Raw genomic sequence first — 20,467 nt, 5'->3', positions numbered from 1 at the left:
GAGTTTTAAGAATCTTTAAAAGAGAGATACACACAAGTGTATATTGAAAAATAAGTAACAAATTTTGTTGACGTAAACATTAGTTCAAAATGTTTCACATTTTTGAAAATTGGTGCCTGGTTCTGTACAGTGGTGACACCTCTACACTGGCATCATAATGCGAACTGCTTACATGACTCGCCCATAAGCTCGATATAAAAGAATACATATAATAAAAATATTTATTATTTTCAAATTTTAATATAAAAATTACGTTTTAATTTAATAATTTAAAGACATACATGTAATTTTCTTACTAATAAATACCTTTAAACATTGATTTCAAAACTGTTGCGAAGACCGATCTCTACCAGAAAACGACGCTTTTCCCACCTACTCTATCACTTGAATTTGAGAGACCGAAATGGACGAGTCCTTCAAGATCGGTGATTTGGTGTGGTAAGAAACTCTTTGTATAATCGTAGTTAATGTTTCTAATTTTAGACAGGTGTAGATTGTTTCTAATTTCTTAACTTGAATTTTGCTGTTTGATTACAGGGCCAAAATGAAAGGGTTCTCCCCGTGGCCCGGTCGGGTAAGTGGTGAAGCTACACTTTACGACACAACACAGGGTTGCCCTGCGTGAGCCCGCGAGCGGGAAGTAAACTGAATGATCGTGGAGGAACAGTGTTTAACTGTCGGCTCTTGCGAGTGATGCTGTAGTCCTGTGCAATATGTTGTTAATTGTGTCGTCGTTGTTTTCGAGTATTTATGTTGTCTAATTGACGTGAGACTGTCTTGGTGTAAAGTTTTCTTATTTAGTTCAAACTAGGATAATAGTGACATGCGGAGTGAAAATTTTCAATCTGTGTCGTTACTGTTAAAAAAAATCTAAAGTTTCGTGAAGAAGATAATCGGAATATTAAGTTTTCATTACTTTACGTACTTCCATTATTTCACGGTTATATTTTTCACAGTTTAATTCTTTCACGTAATATACGGAAACATCCTTTTTTTGTAGCAGTGCGTTGACTCTTATTAAGTCTTATATTTCCAGGTTGCCAGCCCGACGAAGGACTTGAAAAGGCCGGTATCCAAGAAAAGCAGGTTTCATTGTATCTTTTTCTTCGGAACCAATAATTAGTAAGTACTTTCTTTTCCTTGTTATACTACCTTTAAGAATGGGTGATGCAACTTCATTCCAAGTACTTGTATTTCGCAGCTACATAGTCTTAGGTGGCAGTATTTCCCTGTGAATTATAGCATTCATGTTCTCGCTGCAACATTGTTTCGCGCCCTACACAGTGCAGATGATCTGTGCGTTCTACTTACAGCGGAACGTACATCCTTTTACTTGCAATTTATTTATTAGCATTTTATTCGTGACAAGCTCATTTTTGGATAGCCTCAATTAAATGTTTTTGTCAAATATTTTGGTCTTATAAACTGTGGTACTGTAGTTTACTAAATTTTATTGATGGCCTACGCTCGATGGCCTACTATGCTCTTGATATATGGTTACGCTAGTCGCATTGTGCAGGACAGTAGACCACCGACCGTTACTGATAATTACGTTGCTGATATTGCAGAAGTGTTAAACATGTATGTGTAATATTTTTCCAATGACGTATTCAGTGCATTGTTTTCCATATGACATCTTTGTACTATTTCTCCAAAAAAAGTGTCGGTTATTTGTTTAATGGTAATCCATAATTGGATGTATTATTAGCACATATTTTTCATGTTGTTTGTCTTAGTGGTCGTGTTTGCTGGAATGACTGGCCCGTGCTATAGACTATTTTGTTTGTGTAGTTTGGTCAGTGGGTTTGAATTATGTTTTCATAGATTTTTACATGACAAATCTCCTAATCGTAGATTTAATATCGTAAATATCTGTCAAATGAGTGGTGTTACGACAGGGTATGCCAAATACTTCACTAATATCCCACTGAGTTAAATATGGTTAACCTTTAAACTAATGTCCCAAGTAGTATGAAACTAAGTTAACGAGCTTTGAAAGTGCTATTAACCCACGTATGGTCTATTCGTCTGCAAGATGTATGAATCGGAGGGATTGAATCATTTCTCATCTCTAAATTTGGGTTCACATAATGAAATTACGTTAATCTCGATGGAATCGTCACAGAAATGATTTTTCAGCAGTTGTCCTTGGAAAATACAAAATTAAACGAGAATGGTGAATTTGGGTTATTGAGAATAGGAATTTAGTTTGGCTCAATGAAGTGTTGGTGAAATTCAAAACACTTGTAGGATTCTCAGAAGACCCTCTTTACTTTACTCCATGTGCTATTATAAATTCATCTTTGAAATTTAATGCTTTTAGGATTGTGAAATCATTTCCCATATTGTAGACTTTCTTTATTTAAATTTTGGTGACCTATTTTTTTTACTTAACACAAAGAATATCATCAGTTATGGCCCATATTCCAAAATGTTAGGTTCACTTGGGATACATTTATTTTCATCCATCCATTTTGATATTATTGTAAAATGATACAATTCTCTTATCAGTTCCCAAAAAATATATGCTTAGATCAATGGGTGGTTTCTTTAAGCTCAATTAGCATCAGTATAATGGGTCTATTCCATTGTTGTTAATGTTACAAATGTTTTCCCATGTACCAATGTCTGTAAATGATACATCAAGATACCAACAGCATTTTGCAAGCCCATTTTTACTGTTGCAGTCATACATTCAAGGTGAACTGAACGTTTTAGGTTCTTTGTCTTGGATGCTAGGTTAAATGTTGAGTTAATAAGATAACTGACAGAGATTTGTAGTGGACCACAAACTAGTATAGGGCTTGTGTAGTTGCATAATCACAATTGATTTTCATTGGATACTGGCATGACATATTATATGTCAATTTTATTTTGTGTTTTCATCGTATTCTGATTTAATAGAAATAAAAGTGACAGCATACCCTGTAATTGTACTGAATATGGGATTGTGGTAAGTAGTAGCTTAACGTAAGTTTGTGCATAAGTTATTTTCTGTTTGGGAAACTGCTGGAATGGTGGTTAGGAGGAGAACAGATGTCGGTCATTTACTTAACCTTAACTTCGGTGTGCATAAGTGAATGAAAATGTTTATCAAAAGTTAAATTTTAACAAATGCTTATACTGTTCAAGAAGAGTGGATGATGGGAGAAGTGAGGGAAAATTATGACGACCACTTATCAGGATATCTATTTGTTTTTTTGTGCAAAATTTTTGAAAGATACATGCAGTGGTAGCTTGTCAGTATGCATGTGCATTAATAATAAGTGGCAGTATCATATTTTGCCATTTGCATGTGACCTTAAATGGAATTCACCGTTGACACAATGTGAGTGATCTATCTTATCTAAATTATGCTGGTAGAGACATTTTTTGAAGCGACTATGATTATAGGTTTTGTTATTATAAAGTACTCTTTTGTAGGTTTAATTCCAGCACATCCAGTATTGTCTCCATTAGTGTTTAGTATTAGGAAATACTTAAATTGCATGGGAATGTAAATTTAAATTGTGCTGGCATAATAGGTATGGCCACTGAATGTACTCAACAATGTTTACAAAGTTAATTTATTGTAGAATTTTTTCACTTAGTTCAGTATTTTCTGGGGTGAAGGTATACATGTAGCAGTACTTTAGTATGTTATTTTTGAATGCTTACTTAACACAACTCAAAGTACTAAACAGTGAAGTTTCAAGCATATGGCATTTCTGGTCAAACCTCTATCCCTAAATTAAGTAATCCCATAATGATTTCAATAGATTTCTATATTTTTATTACTATCTCTTTCTGTTGAAATATGATAAGAGATAATATTTTTGTGTGTAGAGTGATGAGCTCAGCCTGAGTGAATTAGCTGGAATAAGAATTTCATTATAATTAGCAGGGCACTGTTACTATTTGCATATTAAATTGTGATCAGTTAAGCGTAAGTAAATTAGAATTAATTTTTAGGTTCAAAAGTTGTGTATCCTGCGAGATAGGCAATGTGTGTGCTGAAATGGTTGGCACTCATGGAAAACATCTTCAAATCCTCCCGTGGTGTGTATGTTACCTGAAAATGGCATTACACTTCTTATATATCTTGCAGACTTAATGCACTGAATGGCTTGAAACTTAAAGTTGTCGACATCTCATCATATTCATTTTTTTACGAAGAAAATACTGGAACACAGTACGCAAGTGTGATATGGTTCAGTGCTATGCTGATGAATTTTCTGGCAAAGGAGAGATAGGTATGTTATTTTTGGTGTTAGCCTTGGAACAGCATTGTGTTACTCACAGGTTTTGTACACAGGAGAAACAATACCTTAAATTTTGATAAATTTTTATGCATTTTATTTTTCGCCTGGTGCTCAAGGCATTGAATGATTTCTTATCATCAAAAGTTATAGCAATTAATTAAGAGCCTCGGTGATGATAGTTCATGGTTTGGTTTGATCGTTTTTCGCTGTGGCTTCTTACAAGAAAATTTTATAAATGTCTGCAATATATAGGTAGTTAAAATGTATTTGAAAGATAAGAGTTCACATTACTATGACCTAAATAAAAAAATGGAAACTCATTTTATTTCTCAAATGGAAAGTTTTCCGCTATCATATGTCTTCTCTGCTTATGAAAAAACTCATCTTCAGTTTTATCATTCTTTGAGGATGCAAAATTAATTGCAAAGTTTTTTCTTGGATTATAATTGTAATTTGACTGAATTTTTCTTCCTCGTGTTCAATTGTTTGGGGAAATATGTTAAAAACAATTCTTTTAAGGATTGCTTTAGATGTGTAATCAGAAAGATACACATTTTAATTGGTAGAAACGAAAACTTTTATAATTTTTTACTGCATGGAAATAGTGTGCATTATCTAAGGAGTTTAAACCACAAAGTAGCAATTTTGCATTGCTTACAATTTAGTTAGTACTTACCTGAATGGTGATTTAGATATCATATGATTTTGATCGATACTGCCGTTGGTAGTTCACCTGAAAATTAAATGCTTACCTACTCTACATTCTATTTATTTATGTAACGGGTTAAAAAAACAAAACTTTGTTTCAGAAATTATTACTCTCCACTGAAAACTTTATAAATCCTTTAAAACAGTTTTAAAATGAGATTAAATTGTTAAATCTACCAATGAAAACTAATTGAAAATAATAGTACTGCTACATATGATTAGTCAGAATGGTGTTCTCTGCAAGAACTTAGAAGGACTTATTATGTGACTTCTCTTTGAGCGCTGAGAGTAAGTTGACAGCAGTGAAAATAACTTGGTCAAGAATTATTGCTGCTTAGTGGGCCCAATAATTATATCATAACAAAGATAATTTTTACTAAGATATAATATATCTTAGAGGCTTCATAGGGTGAATTATGAAGTGAACTAATCATTTTAATGTGGAAAATGATTATAAAATATGGTAGTAAGAATGGCATAAGTGAAATAATTCTGTTTTTGTGTTCTATCAACTTAGATTGGGGTTTTTGTATTGGAATATGTTTTATTGGTAAGATTTAATTCTTCCAATCTCTTTTTTTATAAACAGTGCTGGCATGCTGAGACCTGTTTCTAACTTGCTTTGAAAAATAATTGCATTAATTATTCAATTCAGGTATTCATTGCCATGAGGGTTGTTAGAATCTTTTAATCGTAAATTCTATTTTGGGTGAGTTTATCATAGATTGGTGGTGGGTGATCTTGGGTGAGAGAAGGACAGAGGTGATAGAGGTTAATTTGGTAAAAAATGTTAACTTTAAAATCAATTTTATTAGGTGCTTCCCAAAATCTTAGATCAGTTCACACATGCTAATGCGGGTTTCACAAAATAGCCTGGCAGTTCCTTTAAAAGTCACATTATGCAATGGTGTCCAGCAAAAAAATACCTCATGGTATCAAGTAGCACACAATATTTTCTCAATAGTGACCACATGCCATCCATAAATGGCATCTTACTTACTGATTAGTGTACGTAATTTCATTAATGAAATAAGAATTACTGAGGAATTGGTGCAATTTTAATTATGTTATTTACTCAATTGTAAAAAGGTATTAGGGAAGATATTTCATACTTGAAACTTGAATCACTATTAGGTTAAGGGGGAGTGTATTTGCATAATTATTTGTGCCGACAAAGTAGATGTGACTAGTGTAAATTGAAGGCTCTACCCTCATCAAACTAAATGTTATTAACTAAGAAGTTTTTTTGTGATGGACATAGCAATGGGCTTGGTGTTACAGGAGAGGGCTAGAAGTGTTTCCTTCCTGATGGAACATGATAGGTAGTTTGGGTGCTTTGGAAAGTCTAAATATGTTTAATATCCTTAATTGGAGATACCTACATGAATATTCATATGTTCGCACAAACTAGGGTACTGTACTAATTGAATAGTTAAATACCATTTCAAATTTGGTTAATAAAATTTATAAAAAAACCTGCTTTACTCAATAGTAAATAGTGGTTAATGCTAGGAAGTGCATCAAAGTCTCCCAGGTGGCACATCGACCTTTATACTCCCAACATACCTTTATTGTTGGGTTCATTCCCAGTTTACATCTCTTTGGTTCCATCATAGTATCAGCTCTTAATCCCCCCTCCTTTTTGATGAGAAGGTTCAATGATCTGTTCCAAAGTCTTCAAATAGTAAAGGGTCGAAATAAATTTTTCTCGTTTGCGGTGATTTCTTGGTAGGCTAGGGGAAAATAATGGGTTGTAGTATTTGATTATTTTATTACATATGAAATCACCAAAGAATTAATTTTAGTGGAATCTTATCAGAATATATTTCAAAGCATTCAACTGTCAAATTTTACCTATCAATAATTGTTTGCTAAGTGCAATTAATCAATCAATTTGAGGATGTTATTGCTTTGTTGGAAGTTCCTGGGTAATTCCAATCTCTGTCCCACTATTCTGATTTTGGTGTAATATCTCACATTATTCCTTCTCCTTTCTCTGGTCTTCCTTGACGTTAATTTCTTTGCCAGACCTTAAAAGACTATGGCAATTTCAAGGTCATGTTTTTTGCATAGTTGAGAATAGTATTTTTATCATAGTTAACATTTGAACAGTTTATTACATGTGCATACATATTAAGATTAAAGGCCATTCCATGCTAAGAAAATAGAATTTAAAGCCTTGGTGAAAGTTTACAATTTTTACAATTGTGACATGCTGTCTGCATCAGCAATGAGCCTAGTAAGATGTTAGTGGTGAGAATTTATTTTGACAGCAGTTAGTTTCCAGGGCTTAGAATTGTGGCAGTAATTAATTCTTTTGCTTTTGGTATATTTACATAAATGTTACATATCTGGAAAAATAATGAAAGTTTTGTACAATATAGACGGTATACCAGTGCAATAGGTTTCCCAGTTCCTTCAAGTACTTTACAATTTGTATTGCAATGTCAGTCATAATTTGAAGTGTTCAATAAACATAGTTGTGCTTTGAATTTTTAGCCTAATTATCTATGAAATGATATGGCAGAGTTATTATCTGAAATCCTTCAAAATAGATCTAATTTTTTTATTTTGCTGTATAAGAATTGATGAGTCACATCGGAATAAGTCTGTTAGAGGAGAGATCATTGGGTTAACAAGGAAGGGGCAGGAATAGGATAAGGATGTTGGGAGGAAGAAAGTATATGGAGAGGGGCTTGTTGTAGAGTAACATGTTGTGTTTTGATAGGAGAGACAAGAGAAATATTTGGTAGTTGTATTCATGCAAAACCTACCTTAACCAGTAAATAACCTATAAAAATTGCAATAAGTTTGGCATTATATTTCTCTAATTTCTGTAGAGGTAGACATTCCAGTCCGGCACTACTTCACTCTAGATTTCTCTAGGAAATTACTTTTTCATTTTTTCCTTGCAGGTGCAAAGAATTTCCTCTCAGGTTTATGTCATATACATTAGTTTCAGTTATCCATTTTCCAAATTAAGATTAGTGCTGGAGGCAGTGATCGTGTCATTTTTATTTCAAGCTAATGTCTGGTCTTCTTATCTCATTTGTCTCGTTCAAATCTTTTATATCACCTCTTCATGTTGTGTCCATCATTTTGCAGCTTCCCTTTTTTTATGGATTCTGAGGATGTGAATCCCCTCCAAACATTCATCCTTATTTAATTATTAATGTTTCCAGCTGGTACTTTTAAAAGTTTTTAAATTAAGTTAAAATAAGTTTTTAGAAAAGCAGTATTTATATAATATAAATCAGTAAAATAATAATATTAAGCAGTATTAATGATAATAAAAATTTATTATTAAATTAAAAAAGTTTTTATAAAAGCAGTTTTCAGAATGATTGTTAAATGAGATAAACAATAGGAAAATTTTCCCAGGTTCATTTTTGCTTATAATAATACTTGATCAATAATTTGGTCGTTAGTGAGCATTTACCTCGTGTATATTTTAGTGAAGAGGGACAATTAAAATTCTTTCTTTTAAGTAGCGGTTGGGATGATAGTATAATAAACTATGTTAAGATAAATCCTGATCCCCCTCACCCCCTATAATGGAAAGTCAATACTTTTTTCCACAGCTCCCACAATTTTAATTTAAAGTCACCCCCAATTCCTGCAAAAAGATCATGGAAAAATATAAAATTTAAAGTTGCGGCATAAAATCATTGAAAACTATCCCCATGTTAATTTGGCATTCACCACATATTCATAATTGTAATGTTTTCGTATTGATATAAATATATTTGGCACATATTTTGATTCTTGTGGTGTCATTCAAGTAATCAAGTAATTCAGTTTTTTGTCCCAAACATCACTATCTTTTCTGAGAATGCGCCATCCTTGTGTAAATGTTACCAATGGTTTTTTTAAAGTACTGGTACATACATGGAAAAATCAGAGTAAATTGATATTTGTAAAAGATAACTTTGTATAATGAAAAAATATTTTGCCTGTAATTGTAGTGGTTGTATTAAAGGGGAAAGAATTTTTTTTTACCATCTTAAGAAAAAACGACCGAATTCAATGTCCCACGTTTGAAAAATCCAATTTAAAAATGCGCATCTAGTATATTATGTCTATTGTATGGTTGAAGTTATTTCAGCAATGTGGTAAACATGCCAAATTGGCTATCCACCACTTATTTTACTAATTGATTTGCTTTGTGTTAATTAAAAAATATTCTGTAATGAAGAAACTACTATTTAAGAAGTTTTCAATATGTTGGTAACTAGTGAGATTACAGGAATTCCCCATTGGGACTCGTATGACATTTATTCCTGAGCGAAATGTATGAATTTACTTCTGAGAATTAATGTTTTGGGGATTATCACATTAGGCAGATACATGTACATATCTCAACATGGATCCTAAAAAATTCAGTTAAGAATTCAGCATATTGAAATATTATTATTATAATACCACAGTAATTTACTCTCGTCAGTGTGATATGTGACGGTTGAGCTCGCCAAGTATTAATCCCAGAAGTATTTGAAATTCATACATTATAGATGGGATTCAGTTTAATTTTATGTGCTTCCTTTGGTTTCCCTGGAAGATTAGGTACCTGAAAAGTCTTACAGATCACGTGATGCTGCGGGTCCCGTGAGGTATTCCCAGGGATGAACTCATGCCCTCCAGTTGGTAGCCCATATCTTCACTTGACTATAGTGTCTAATGAGTTTAAATTATCCTCTTGGATTTCTCATATAATGTTATTGTCTATTTATTTAACAACTACCCCAGTTAGAGTCCACATTTTAGTTTGTAGTCGGGCCATTTTACAATCTCCACTTGTACCTAAAGGAAAAATGTAAAAATAAGTATTCTACTCGACAGGAACAAGAGGCCATTCATACTTCTTTGGTTGAGTTTTTCTGAGGTCTAAGGAAGCATGGTGCAGTACTCCTTGGGCTCATCAAACTTAACATTTAATGCGGTTGTAATGGTCTTTGTGATGCCAGGAGACATCAAAGGATTCTTGAGAATGTTGGTCATGATAGGGAAATTCCTTTGATAAATTGAGATGATAAAATATAAAATTTTAATTTGTGCATTCATTAAGAGTTTGGAAATAATAGAATTTGTGAAAACTAAAATTGAGTTCTGAATTATTCATACATTTGTAATAAATTATGGGCCTTATGACAAGAATCATATTGCATCATCTCTTTTTATAAATCTCAATGTTATTGAGTGGAATCAAAGCAGTAAAATCACATGCTCCACAAGCCTTCAATTATGAATAAAAACGTTTGAGAACTAAATAGCTATGGTGGTAGATCTGCATCATTTTCTCTTATATTCATATAAAATGCTTTTTAAGTGGCAAGCTTTCCAGTTTTTAGGGAAACTTATACTTACTTAAGTTCAGCTAATCACCTAGGCTACATTTCATAGGGTTATAGTCATTGATTAAAAATAGTGGTAATTTCATAAAAATGGTTTTTGAGCTTTTTTTTATCTTTGTTCAGTTGATTGGATTATATGGACTTCAATTTTCATCTTACTTAGCATCTGCTTATCATAATTTCTTTTGAAAAGCACTTAAAGTCGCACTAAAAAGAAATCTCATCGTAATTGGTAATCGCATCTTAGAAATCTCAAAACTCAAAACAAAGGAAACGATCGTAACAATTATTTTGAAGAGTAAATCAGGCAAGAGATATGTGGGTTTTAAAATATTGCTGTGTGGAGGGATTTTTATTTGTTTTTTTTTCATTTCAATTCTCTTTTGATTCATTCAGCATTAATTTTGATGACAAATAAAATGGAGGAATGACCTACGTTGCTAAAAATTGTGGTATGAAAACTCTGCATGACTGAGAAATGAAGCTAGCAGGAAGTCGTGAAAATTTTCCTTTATTGTGACATAACAGTCTATAACCATTATAAAAGTTTTGCAACAAATACTTCAAAGCCAGAATTTATGTCAATATAAAGAATTATCACCTTTTGGTTTTTAACAAGTGAACAAATTTTCCATTTTTTTAGTCATGCTTAAAGCATTTCATGGGTTAAAACTTCTCAATTGGGTTTTGGCTGATGTCATTTAAAGGCAGTTCATTATTTAAAGTGGGTACTTTTCCATTTGGAAGTATATTTAATAATTCATGTGAGTATGCATGAATGGTTTTTTTGAGTAGGCAAAATAGAGTATGCTGAAGTGTTAAAATTAGAAAAAAAATTCTACATTGATGGCATCTCTTTTTGCATTTGCGAATTTTAGCTTTTTAAGGAATATAAGTCTACATTTTATCTGATGCTGAACGTATGACTGTAATGAAAATAAACTTCATTAAAGATACTGCAATTAATGTCCATATTTGATCCAATGAAGGTTTCATGAGAATGGTCATTTATCATTGACATTCCGTTGAACGTCATGCGAAAATGTGGAAATCTCTTGGTGGGGTTTTTTGAAAATTTGATGCTTGGGTATTTACACCATCATACTGATGGCGATTATTCAGAATTGTTTTGAATCTGCTCATTTGGTGTAATTCCATTAGAATTCGCACTAGTACTTTGGAGTGTTGTTAGTTTGACAAGGATGCTCATTGCTATGGAAACAGAAATGGCTCCCTTTCGCCATACATTTTAACATATGCTTGCTGTGGTTTACAAGCATTTAAAGTTCTTCTCCTGGAATTCAGGAACTGTTTGTGTACAAAAAATTTCCTCTCGATCTTGAGTTTGTCTTTCATGCTTATTTTTTCCAAATGGATAAGTGTGTTGGTCTAACTTTTTCACTCCTCTATTTTTACTACGGACTCCTTTAAAGTACAGACTTATAAATATAATAATAGTAATTAAGTTTTTTCTATGTTTTCAGAAGTTTTTCAGAAACTTTTGTTCAACATCACCTGCTGATAGGACTGAGTCAGTTTTGGAATTATGTTAGTCTTACAATTATGAGTTGTGTATCTCAAGGTACTTCCTTAAGGAATGGCTTCTACTATCATGTCAAATTGAGAGACCTCATTGCCCAGCCCTATGATGGACAGGTCTCTAGTTAGGCCTTAGACTGGAGATTAAGAATTGGAAAGACGGTATACCCATTTGGGACTTCGTATGTAGTTGCTATTCAGGCTAACAAACCAGTTTTCTGACTACTCCTTTGATCAATTTGTAATCCCAAGTTCTTTGTTGATCAATATTTGTGGCTAACTTATTGGCTTCCCATCCAGAGGGCCCGGGTGGTGAGCACTTTGAGTGGGTACATTATCCGTCTGTTGGAACGTTAAACTGCTGGTTGTGATATTCCATGTGTAGCCACCATGTGGATTTTTGCATTTTGTTGTCGATTAATAATTTCCAAGAAACTGCAGGAGAAGCCGCAACAGTAACTTTTAACGAAGTCACCGTTAATATGCATTTCAATGCAAATTTTGTTTTAATGTCTTGGAAAATGGTCTAGTCATCCTTTTTATATATGCTAGAGTAATCTGTCTGCAAAGAGTAAATTTTATTGATGTTTATGATGGGTTTAAAATAGTCATGTTCTCTTTTAAAGTTTAATATAAATTAGCAGCAGAGGAAAATGAGTATCATGTCATTCTCCCTGGACTATGTAATGTAACTGGGAAAGTGTTCATATATTAAGGTTAGTATATGCATTTTGATATATTCTTAATTAGCAAATGGGTCACAGACAGCAAAATTTTCATTCCTTAACGCAAGACTAACCTACTTTTAAGCTTTACTAAGTGTGGACACAAAGAAATTGGTGAATAATGAACTTGGACTAAGCCATTTGTAATATGGTTCTTTTAAACTTTTGAATTCTTGCACATGGTATTTTGGTTGAATGTAAAATTGAGTATTGAATTGTGATTTTTTCAGTTTTCAATTCATAGAATTTTCCCTTATCTCAAATCATAAAACAGTGGCAAACGATTATGTTATAGTAATCCATTGCTGAGTAATGCGTACTGGGTTTATAAAATGGATTAACATTGGATTACCAGGGCATAAAAAATTCAAATCTTATTAGTTGATTTGGCATATCTTTCCATGTTTAAAGTATTGTAATTGTTGCCATTATTGTGTGTATTTGATATACTCTACTCTTTTATGGTAGCATGGTGAAAAGTTTTTTTTTCTTGAATACTATTGTGTTATTTTGTTTTGAAAGAAGGCTGTCCAGATTTTGTTAATAGTGTGTTACTTCCTTTTTGTTAGGGATTCAAAAGAATAGTTAATCACTTTCCTTTGAATCAACTTCAACTGTGGGAGGAAAAGTATTTAGACAAAATCATGTGTAAGTGGAAATTATGCGTGAGCACTTTTTCTCCAATTAGGAGTCTCCTTTGTCGCATGAAGCTTAAATTATGCCCGTAGTTATTCCAGTTCTTGGAAAGTTGCGAAATATGAAAATTCTCTGTTTTGGTCCTTTGAATGGTCCTAATTTGAACTAGTGTCAAATGGAATCTTATAGTGACCCTTATAAAGAGATATATTTGTTGTGATACTAATTACAATCCTTTATTCTTCTTTACGGAATCATGATATGTAATAGAAAAATCATTTGCATTTTATTCTGGTTCAGGATTTATTAGAGAAGTAAGAGGATTATTTTCAGTGGTAATGAAATGTATTGAATTTGTAATCACTGGGGTTTTGGTGTCATAATTTATAGTTTTCTTTAGTTAAGCCCCCTATATTCTGGTAGATCACAATATTCATGGCTAGTATTTGATATATTTTCAGCCACAGCTCCAGTTAATACTTTTGAATCTTTACGCTTTTAAATATATCCTAGAATGTCTTAGAATATTTTTTGTCAGAATAAGGTTTTTCTGTTTAGATGACGGTATAGTCTTAGTACATTTTCAGTGATTCTATTAGGCTGGTTTAGACCTTTTTCTCCAGAGTTTCATCACATATGTCGCTATCAGTTGGCAACAGTTTCACCAGTAGTTCGGTGAGCTTGTAATCTCAAGATGCCAACTGATATTCTGGTGAACTGTTTGTCAATGGGTGGCAGCATACGTATTGATCCTTAAGAGAATGCAGCCTTGTCAATCTCAGTACTATGGAAGGCACCAGCATTGTTCATGGTTATTTATTCCTGTCAACCATACAAAACCATTCTTCTCTAATCTCGGACTTCTGTCAGCATTTTAGTCAGAACTAATTTTTTTATAACCAAAGAAGGATGTGACAATTGTCTTTACTGTTGAAGCTTTGGTTTATGGATTCTGTTGCCTCTATAATATATCATGTGATACATCTAGCTAAAAAAGAAACCGCTTTTTTCAATAATTACTCAATGACAGTTAAATATTTATGAATTTTCCAAAGGTCATTGGCACATTTGGCTGTATCAGAGCACACACAATTAGGATTGGCAAATCTGACCAGAGAAAAGGTCACCATAGGCATTTGTGAATTACATCTCCCTCATATAATTACTCCCGAGGAGTCAGACAATTATTCTAGTTCTAATTATTCTAGCAGTACTATATGCTGAATAATGTTGTGTTCATGAATGTATTTGACTGATCAGCAGCTATAAGATATTGTAAAACAAACAGAACACTTCAAATTTTCCTTGGTTTGGTTTCCATTGAATAATTGAAACATCTAAGTTCAACTGAGGGTAATCAATACCAGAATGTGATAGAAACCCATGAATTATCAGAAAATGGTCTCATCCGCCCTATTCAGAATTTGTGGATTTTATGATTTACAAATTTGTTGATTTGTTCGATTCACATTTCTTGTGATGTGCGATGTACATTCCACGTATCATCTTGCTATGATTTGATGATAGGACAGTGATATTTGATTTGAATGCTGTGGTTTCTTTTTTCTTCATTAATGTTGGTTTGACAAAATAAGTAGATAAGAAGCATGGGGACTTAGTTCCCAGAAGCAGACAGATCAAGTAATCTATTATAAAACTTGATCTAGTGTTTGTCTGTAGTCATATAGATATTGTGAGAATTAGGTGATTACCATCAAAGTTGAAAGAATTGTTTTTAGCTAGGGTCACAGCAGCAATCAATTATTTTCATGGTTTTCATTTGTAAATAAGTGTTCTATTCAAAGTCCTCCTTTAATTTATTCCCAAGATATAAAAAGTTATAAGAGTCAAAGCACAGATTAACCACGCAAAGTGATAGTATTAAATTTCATCAGTCAACCCTGCAAAGAGTTATGATTTTGATTGATCCCTGTTGACTTAGATTAAGCACGAAAATTCGGTAATATTTATGCTTGCGTTGTTGTAATGAGTGAAAATGCTTGCAATTTCACCGCAGTAAGTCGTGAATAGCAAACATTTTGAGAAATGAACAGGCCACTTTGAACTAGCAAAGGATAAGTGGTAGGTTTACTTTACCAATTGCTTGTCAACATTGCCATAAATAATCTTATCTGTTAACCTCGGTTTACCTCCGGCGAAGTTTTCAAATTGGGTGCGTAAACATCTGGTGAATTTTGTGCCTCTCAGGAGTTGGTTTTTATCCTGAGTAAGCCATTGTTATAATGCTCTGTTGTGTGATTCCACAATGCTTGTGTCTTTGTTAATGTTTTGTCGAGTATTCCAGATTTATTTTAAATGAGAGATATTTTGTACAAAGTGTTCAACTGTTAATCATTGAATTCTTAAATCTGTAGATGCATGAGATAATCCAGTCATGGCTATAAATATATTTTCCCATCCTGGCGTGGATTTAGAAATAATCCACAGCATAATAAATGAGAAATATTAGCCAATGTTCTTATTGATAAATTGTTGAAATTGCTGATAACTTGTGATTACCTAGGCAGGGTTCCTGTATGCTGTCCATGGATAATGGCTTTGCTATTCCCTTTTTTATTAAAAAACTTGGATCTCTGCATTACTTACCTTATATTTGGTCCAAAATTTGGTGCTACTCTTGGGGCATTTTATTTACTTTTTCATTTGAAGTTTGTCAGTGTTTCCTTGCAGTGATATCTAGCATGTCAGTAAAACTTGAGTAATTACGAATGCATAAAGAGTGTGATGAGAGGAACCCCAAAATGTATGCTGTGATTGAATTATTTCCATCATATTGCTAGTAGAGTCCTGAATGATGAATTTTGTTGCTATGACTAGCATTCCCTCTTCATGTAAGATCTAACTCTTGTATCCCCAAATGTTTCTCAATTAGAACTCCTTCAGCCAAGCACGTAACAAAACATCTCAGTATAAAATATTATTTCGATTCAATGTTCCAAGTTCCATTGATATTTCTTTTTTATCAAAAAGTTAATAATGGTGTTCTTGTCCAAGTCTTTAACATTTTTCATTGAGTTATAATTCTCACAATTTATGAATTGGCAAAAAATTCAGCTGCCTTTGTTTTCACTATTTACTCAATGACAGTTCAATATTTATGAATTTTTTTTCTTTTGAGAAAACAGAAAATTCCCAAGTGCTTGAAACATTGACAGCTGAGGAGTGTGTTATGAACCATAAATTTTAACTGTATTCAATACTTTTGATGTAGAGTAGGTTGCTGGATTTAGTGTTTTGTTAGGAGTCACAAAATATTTATTTGGTAATTGTGTCCATCCAAAAACCTACCTTAACCGATAGATTACCCTATAATAATTCAATACTTCAGTTGATTTTAAGTGTCTATTGCATTGGTTGTAAAGAAATACATTGTTTTGCCTATAATGGTGACACTGCTTTCCATTCTTATCCCCTCTTTTTCCAAATGAAAATATTTAATCATGGAGATGGTTTTGTTTCACAACATGCCTGGGTCATCAAATAGTTCATAAATTATCAATATCATTTTTAATATCTCCTGTTAAATGTGTGGAATTTCTAATTAGAAATTATTTTAATCATTGTTTTAATTAATTATTTAAGTGTAGCTGCAACTTATTGCCTTGGTTAACATGGTTATTGGTCATTTCTCTAAATTGCATGCAGGTTTTATTTTTGGACTTTCATATTCCCTTCCTTTTTTCTTTTTCTACCAAGGATACTAGATTTTCATAGTTTATGGAAACATTTGAAGCTCCATGTATTATAAAGTAGTAGGCCTACTTACAGAATAGTTTTATTCCGGTAGGGGAGAAGGTAGCCCTTAACATGGGTTTCCTATGGAAGAATGGCAATTTTTGCTATTTTCGATTTTTATTTCAACTCGTAGGTAGCGCGACAGGTTTTTTCAATTCATTTGTCTTTTTGTGCGATTTTTGTGCCCTGCAACGTACCAAGAAACACTTCTTTCACTTTCTAATTGCAGTGTACACGGTTTTATTAGACCGTCAGTTAAGTGCGCCTATGTTCGCATATCGTATTTGAATTAATAAGGTGACCCTGGGCATCATTATCACGGAAAATCTGGCGATGCGGAAGTTGTGCGTTAAATTCCTCCCGCAAATGTTGACGGACGACCAAAAGCAGAGTCGAATGTCTGCTTGCGAAGACCTGCAATGTGTAGACGAAGACCGCGACTTTTTGGATTGGCACGGCTTGGCGCCAGCAGACTATTTCCTTTTCCGAATAGTGATATCCTCCCATCGTGGGACGTTGAGTGCCGTCAAATAAGCTCCCACGCGTACCTTCAAGGAACTTCCGGAATCAGCCTACCAGGGCGCCTAGGAATAGACGAAAAACCGCTGGCAAATGAGTGTCTATGTTTAAGGGTACGTAGAAGAATTTTCAGGCCCTGTAGCAATATAGCTTTACGAAATTCTTTTTTTCCGGAACAATTCCCGATACTTTTTATACGAGCCTTGTATGATCGGCAGTCAGATTTTTTTTGCATTTCGGTTTTTTAGTTAGTTATTTTAGTACCCTGAAAGCCACTGCTAGGGTTTTTGGTAGGTGGTGAATACACACCGGATTCATTTTGACCCGTGTATTATTATTATATAAATCTCGTTGCAACTAGGCAATTGTCCTGGTGGCAACGGTCAAGTCGGGTCAACGGTCACTCTTGCGATGCACATGCATGCATACGCAAGGAGGGCAGATTTGAGACGAAATGGTCTTGATACTTATATGACCTTGCCGCGGCTGGACATCGTTATTCTGATTCATTATCGTTCGTGAAAAAAAAGGACATTTTAAATCTCTCTGTTCCACGCTTAATCTCTCATTTTATCGACAAAATCTCCTCTACCTTTGTACCATAGGGGTAATAATACATTTTCAACATAACTGCTGAAGAGACGTACTTCCAATTTATGCAAGAGATTTAATCTGTAATTTAACATTCGTTCCGTCAGTGATTCCCAGTCTAGCTCTAATTTTTTGGATAGGCTACTAAGTTCATCGCAACAGCATTTAACAAATCTAACTCCTCAACGCTGTCCGCGATCCTGTTCGGCAATCAATTCAAATTCCTCAGGATCCCATATACTAGCAGCAGCATATTCTAAATGAGGCCTGACCAGCGAAAGATACCAATTGTGTTTGACGTTTTTATCACATTTACCCAGTACTCTTTTAATAAATCCCATTTTTTTGTTAGACTGTCCACATATTCCCCGTATGTTTCATCCGAAGGGGTCTTGAGTCAGGATAACTTCTAAGTATTCAATCGAGTCTACACATTCCATTTCGGAGTTCCCGATGTAGTAGGCGTTCGGGAGGGTATTGCTCTTTTTCCTGAAATTCATCAGTACGCACTCTTTTTTTAAGTCTAATTTTATTCTGTAACACCATTATTTTGTTGGCATTCCATCTTGCAAAAGCTAGTTCTAATTTTCTGTTGACTACCTGCCAATTCCTCTATATTTCGTGCGATATTTTTCATCGATTTTGCACCCAACATGTTTGCTTAAACCCTTGCATCACCAGTGCTTATAGAATGTTTAATGACTTGCCCATAACATCCTCGTGGTCGTTTTTCTGAATGTGAAGGCCTTCTCTAGTTATTGGAATGATTATTATGAGCGAAATAGCGGCCGGGAGCATTATCATTATTTGTTTTTCAATTTCAGTCAGTACGGCAGCCTGCAATTAAGATCCACAGTCGTCCCTCTCTCAAAAAAAAGTTTTACTTCCCCAAAGATTTTTTTCCGAACCATTGTGTTTCGTTATAATCACTAAGTGAAGGAAAGAGACTTATCGGTGTGTCTTCGGGTAGAAGTAAGCGTCGCCGTTATTCGTTGCGGCGTATTTACGGTTTCTCGGTATCACTGTGGGTGTGTTTCGTCGAGTCACCGGGAATGGTGTAGCCGTGGATTTCTCTCTCAGGAGGGGAGCGTACTATGTGCATGAAGCTGTAATTAGCTGCATGTATACATGAACTACGGTTTGCTTTTGAATTGTTCTCGGGAGTATTTATTTTTTTGCGTAGGAGCGGCAAAGAGTAGTAAAACCTTTCTTGGAAACTGCCAGCCTGCTGACATTCCCTTATCTCTTCCACCGGCATGGTTTCTGAGATTTTTACACTATAGCCTTGGACGTCGTCAGTACGTGATTATCCACAGTTTTGTCCGTTATTTGATCCTTTTCGTGAATTCCGATAACGTCTTTTGTTTACCCTTCGGGCGATTGAACAGTTTTAGGAAGCATAGTAGTTACTCTTTGTTGAATCAGAGGAAATAGATTCATGCTCTCTCTCTCTCTATTGTGTGTTATATGAGATATGTGGTAATCGTTGTTTTAGGATGTTTCGCAGCACCCTATTTGGCAATATTACACTTGATTGGGAGCTATGTTTTTTTTCGCTTCCTAACTGCGGTGTTGTGCATTACGCAAGAGAGGATAAGCATTTAGAGTTAGAGGTTTTTGGGTGAGGGTTTAGATAATCGAGGAAAAAATGAAAATGGCAGGTATAAAAACAAGGTAATAAGTTGTCAGGCATGGTGGTGGAACGGCTCCCGGCGAAATTTAAAAAAAAAGGCGGGAAAAGGGGAAGAAGAACATGTTGAGTGACGACGGAATGTTGAGGGCTTGCAACAGATGAATGCAATTTAGGCAAGTGATGTTTGGGAGGAAAAGACTAGGCGTGTTGGACGGTATGAAAGGAGGTAGAAAGTATTTGTAGTTTAAATCTTGTGGTTCTCAGATATTGTGTCTTGTGAGGCGAGAATAGTAGTAGTGTTGGCCTTTGTGAATAACGCCTTATTGCTTCATTGTTAGTAAGTATTCTTTCTTTCGGGCAGTCAACGGCGTGTCGAGGCCGTCGAGAGCACGGAATAAAAACTTTCGTTCTCCAAGTGCATGCTTAGTTGAGATTATTTCTTCCCCGCTTGCCTTGTGGTCAATCCTCCCTCCTCGCGTCGGTCCTGTGAGTACCCTGCAGTAGTAGTTTTGCGCAAGGTCTTTCTTAATATTTCGTATGTTCACGATTGATGTCGATCTGTGTAACTTAACCTCACCTGCTCACCTTGTTTGGATCACATTCGCGACTTCACTGGGCATTAGGTGGTTGTCCTTGATGGTGACAGGGTTAAGTCCTCGCCTGCTAATTGTCTCCGAGGTCGCAGTTCGAAGCCTGTATTAGGTAGGTTTCTCTGCAACCAGACAGGAATGAGTACCTTAATGTTGTATTGAATTTTTTTTCATCACG

At 34.3% G+C, this 20,467-nt stretch overlaps 1 protein-coding gene across 1 annotated transcript in view; it reads left to right on the top strand.

The window, feature by feature from the left end:
* The first annotated feature begins 369 nt into the window (after nt 1-369).
* Nucleotides 370-20,467, top strand: part of Ndf (Nucleosome-destabilizing factor) — a 108,758-nt gene continuing 88,660 nt past the window's right edge. Inside the window, exons 1-3 of the mRNA XM_071596692.1 lie at nt 370-438; nt 538-574; nt 1,037-1,122. Coding sequence (XP_071452793.1) covers nt 404-438; nt 538-574; nt 1,037-1,122 — 158 coding nt within the window. The 5' untranslated portion in view covers nt 370-403. The remainder of the gene's footprint in view (nt 439-537; nt 575-1,036; nt 1,123-20,467) is intronic.

This window comes from Hetaerina americana, unplaced genomic scaffold, assembly GCF_022747635.1.
Source record: "Hetaerina americana unplaced genomic scaffold, ioHetAmer1.1.p SCAF_8, whole genome shotgun sequence".
Taxonomy (NCBI): domain Eukaryota; kingdom Metazoa; phylum Arthropoda; class Insecta; order Odonata; family Calopterygidae; genus Hetaerina; species Hetaerina americana.
Note: the sequence above shows the minus strand (reverse complement) of the source record. Positions and strands in the feature narration are given on the sequence as shown.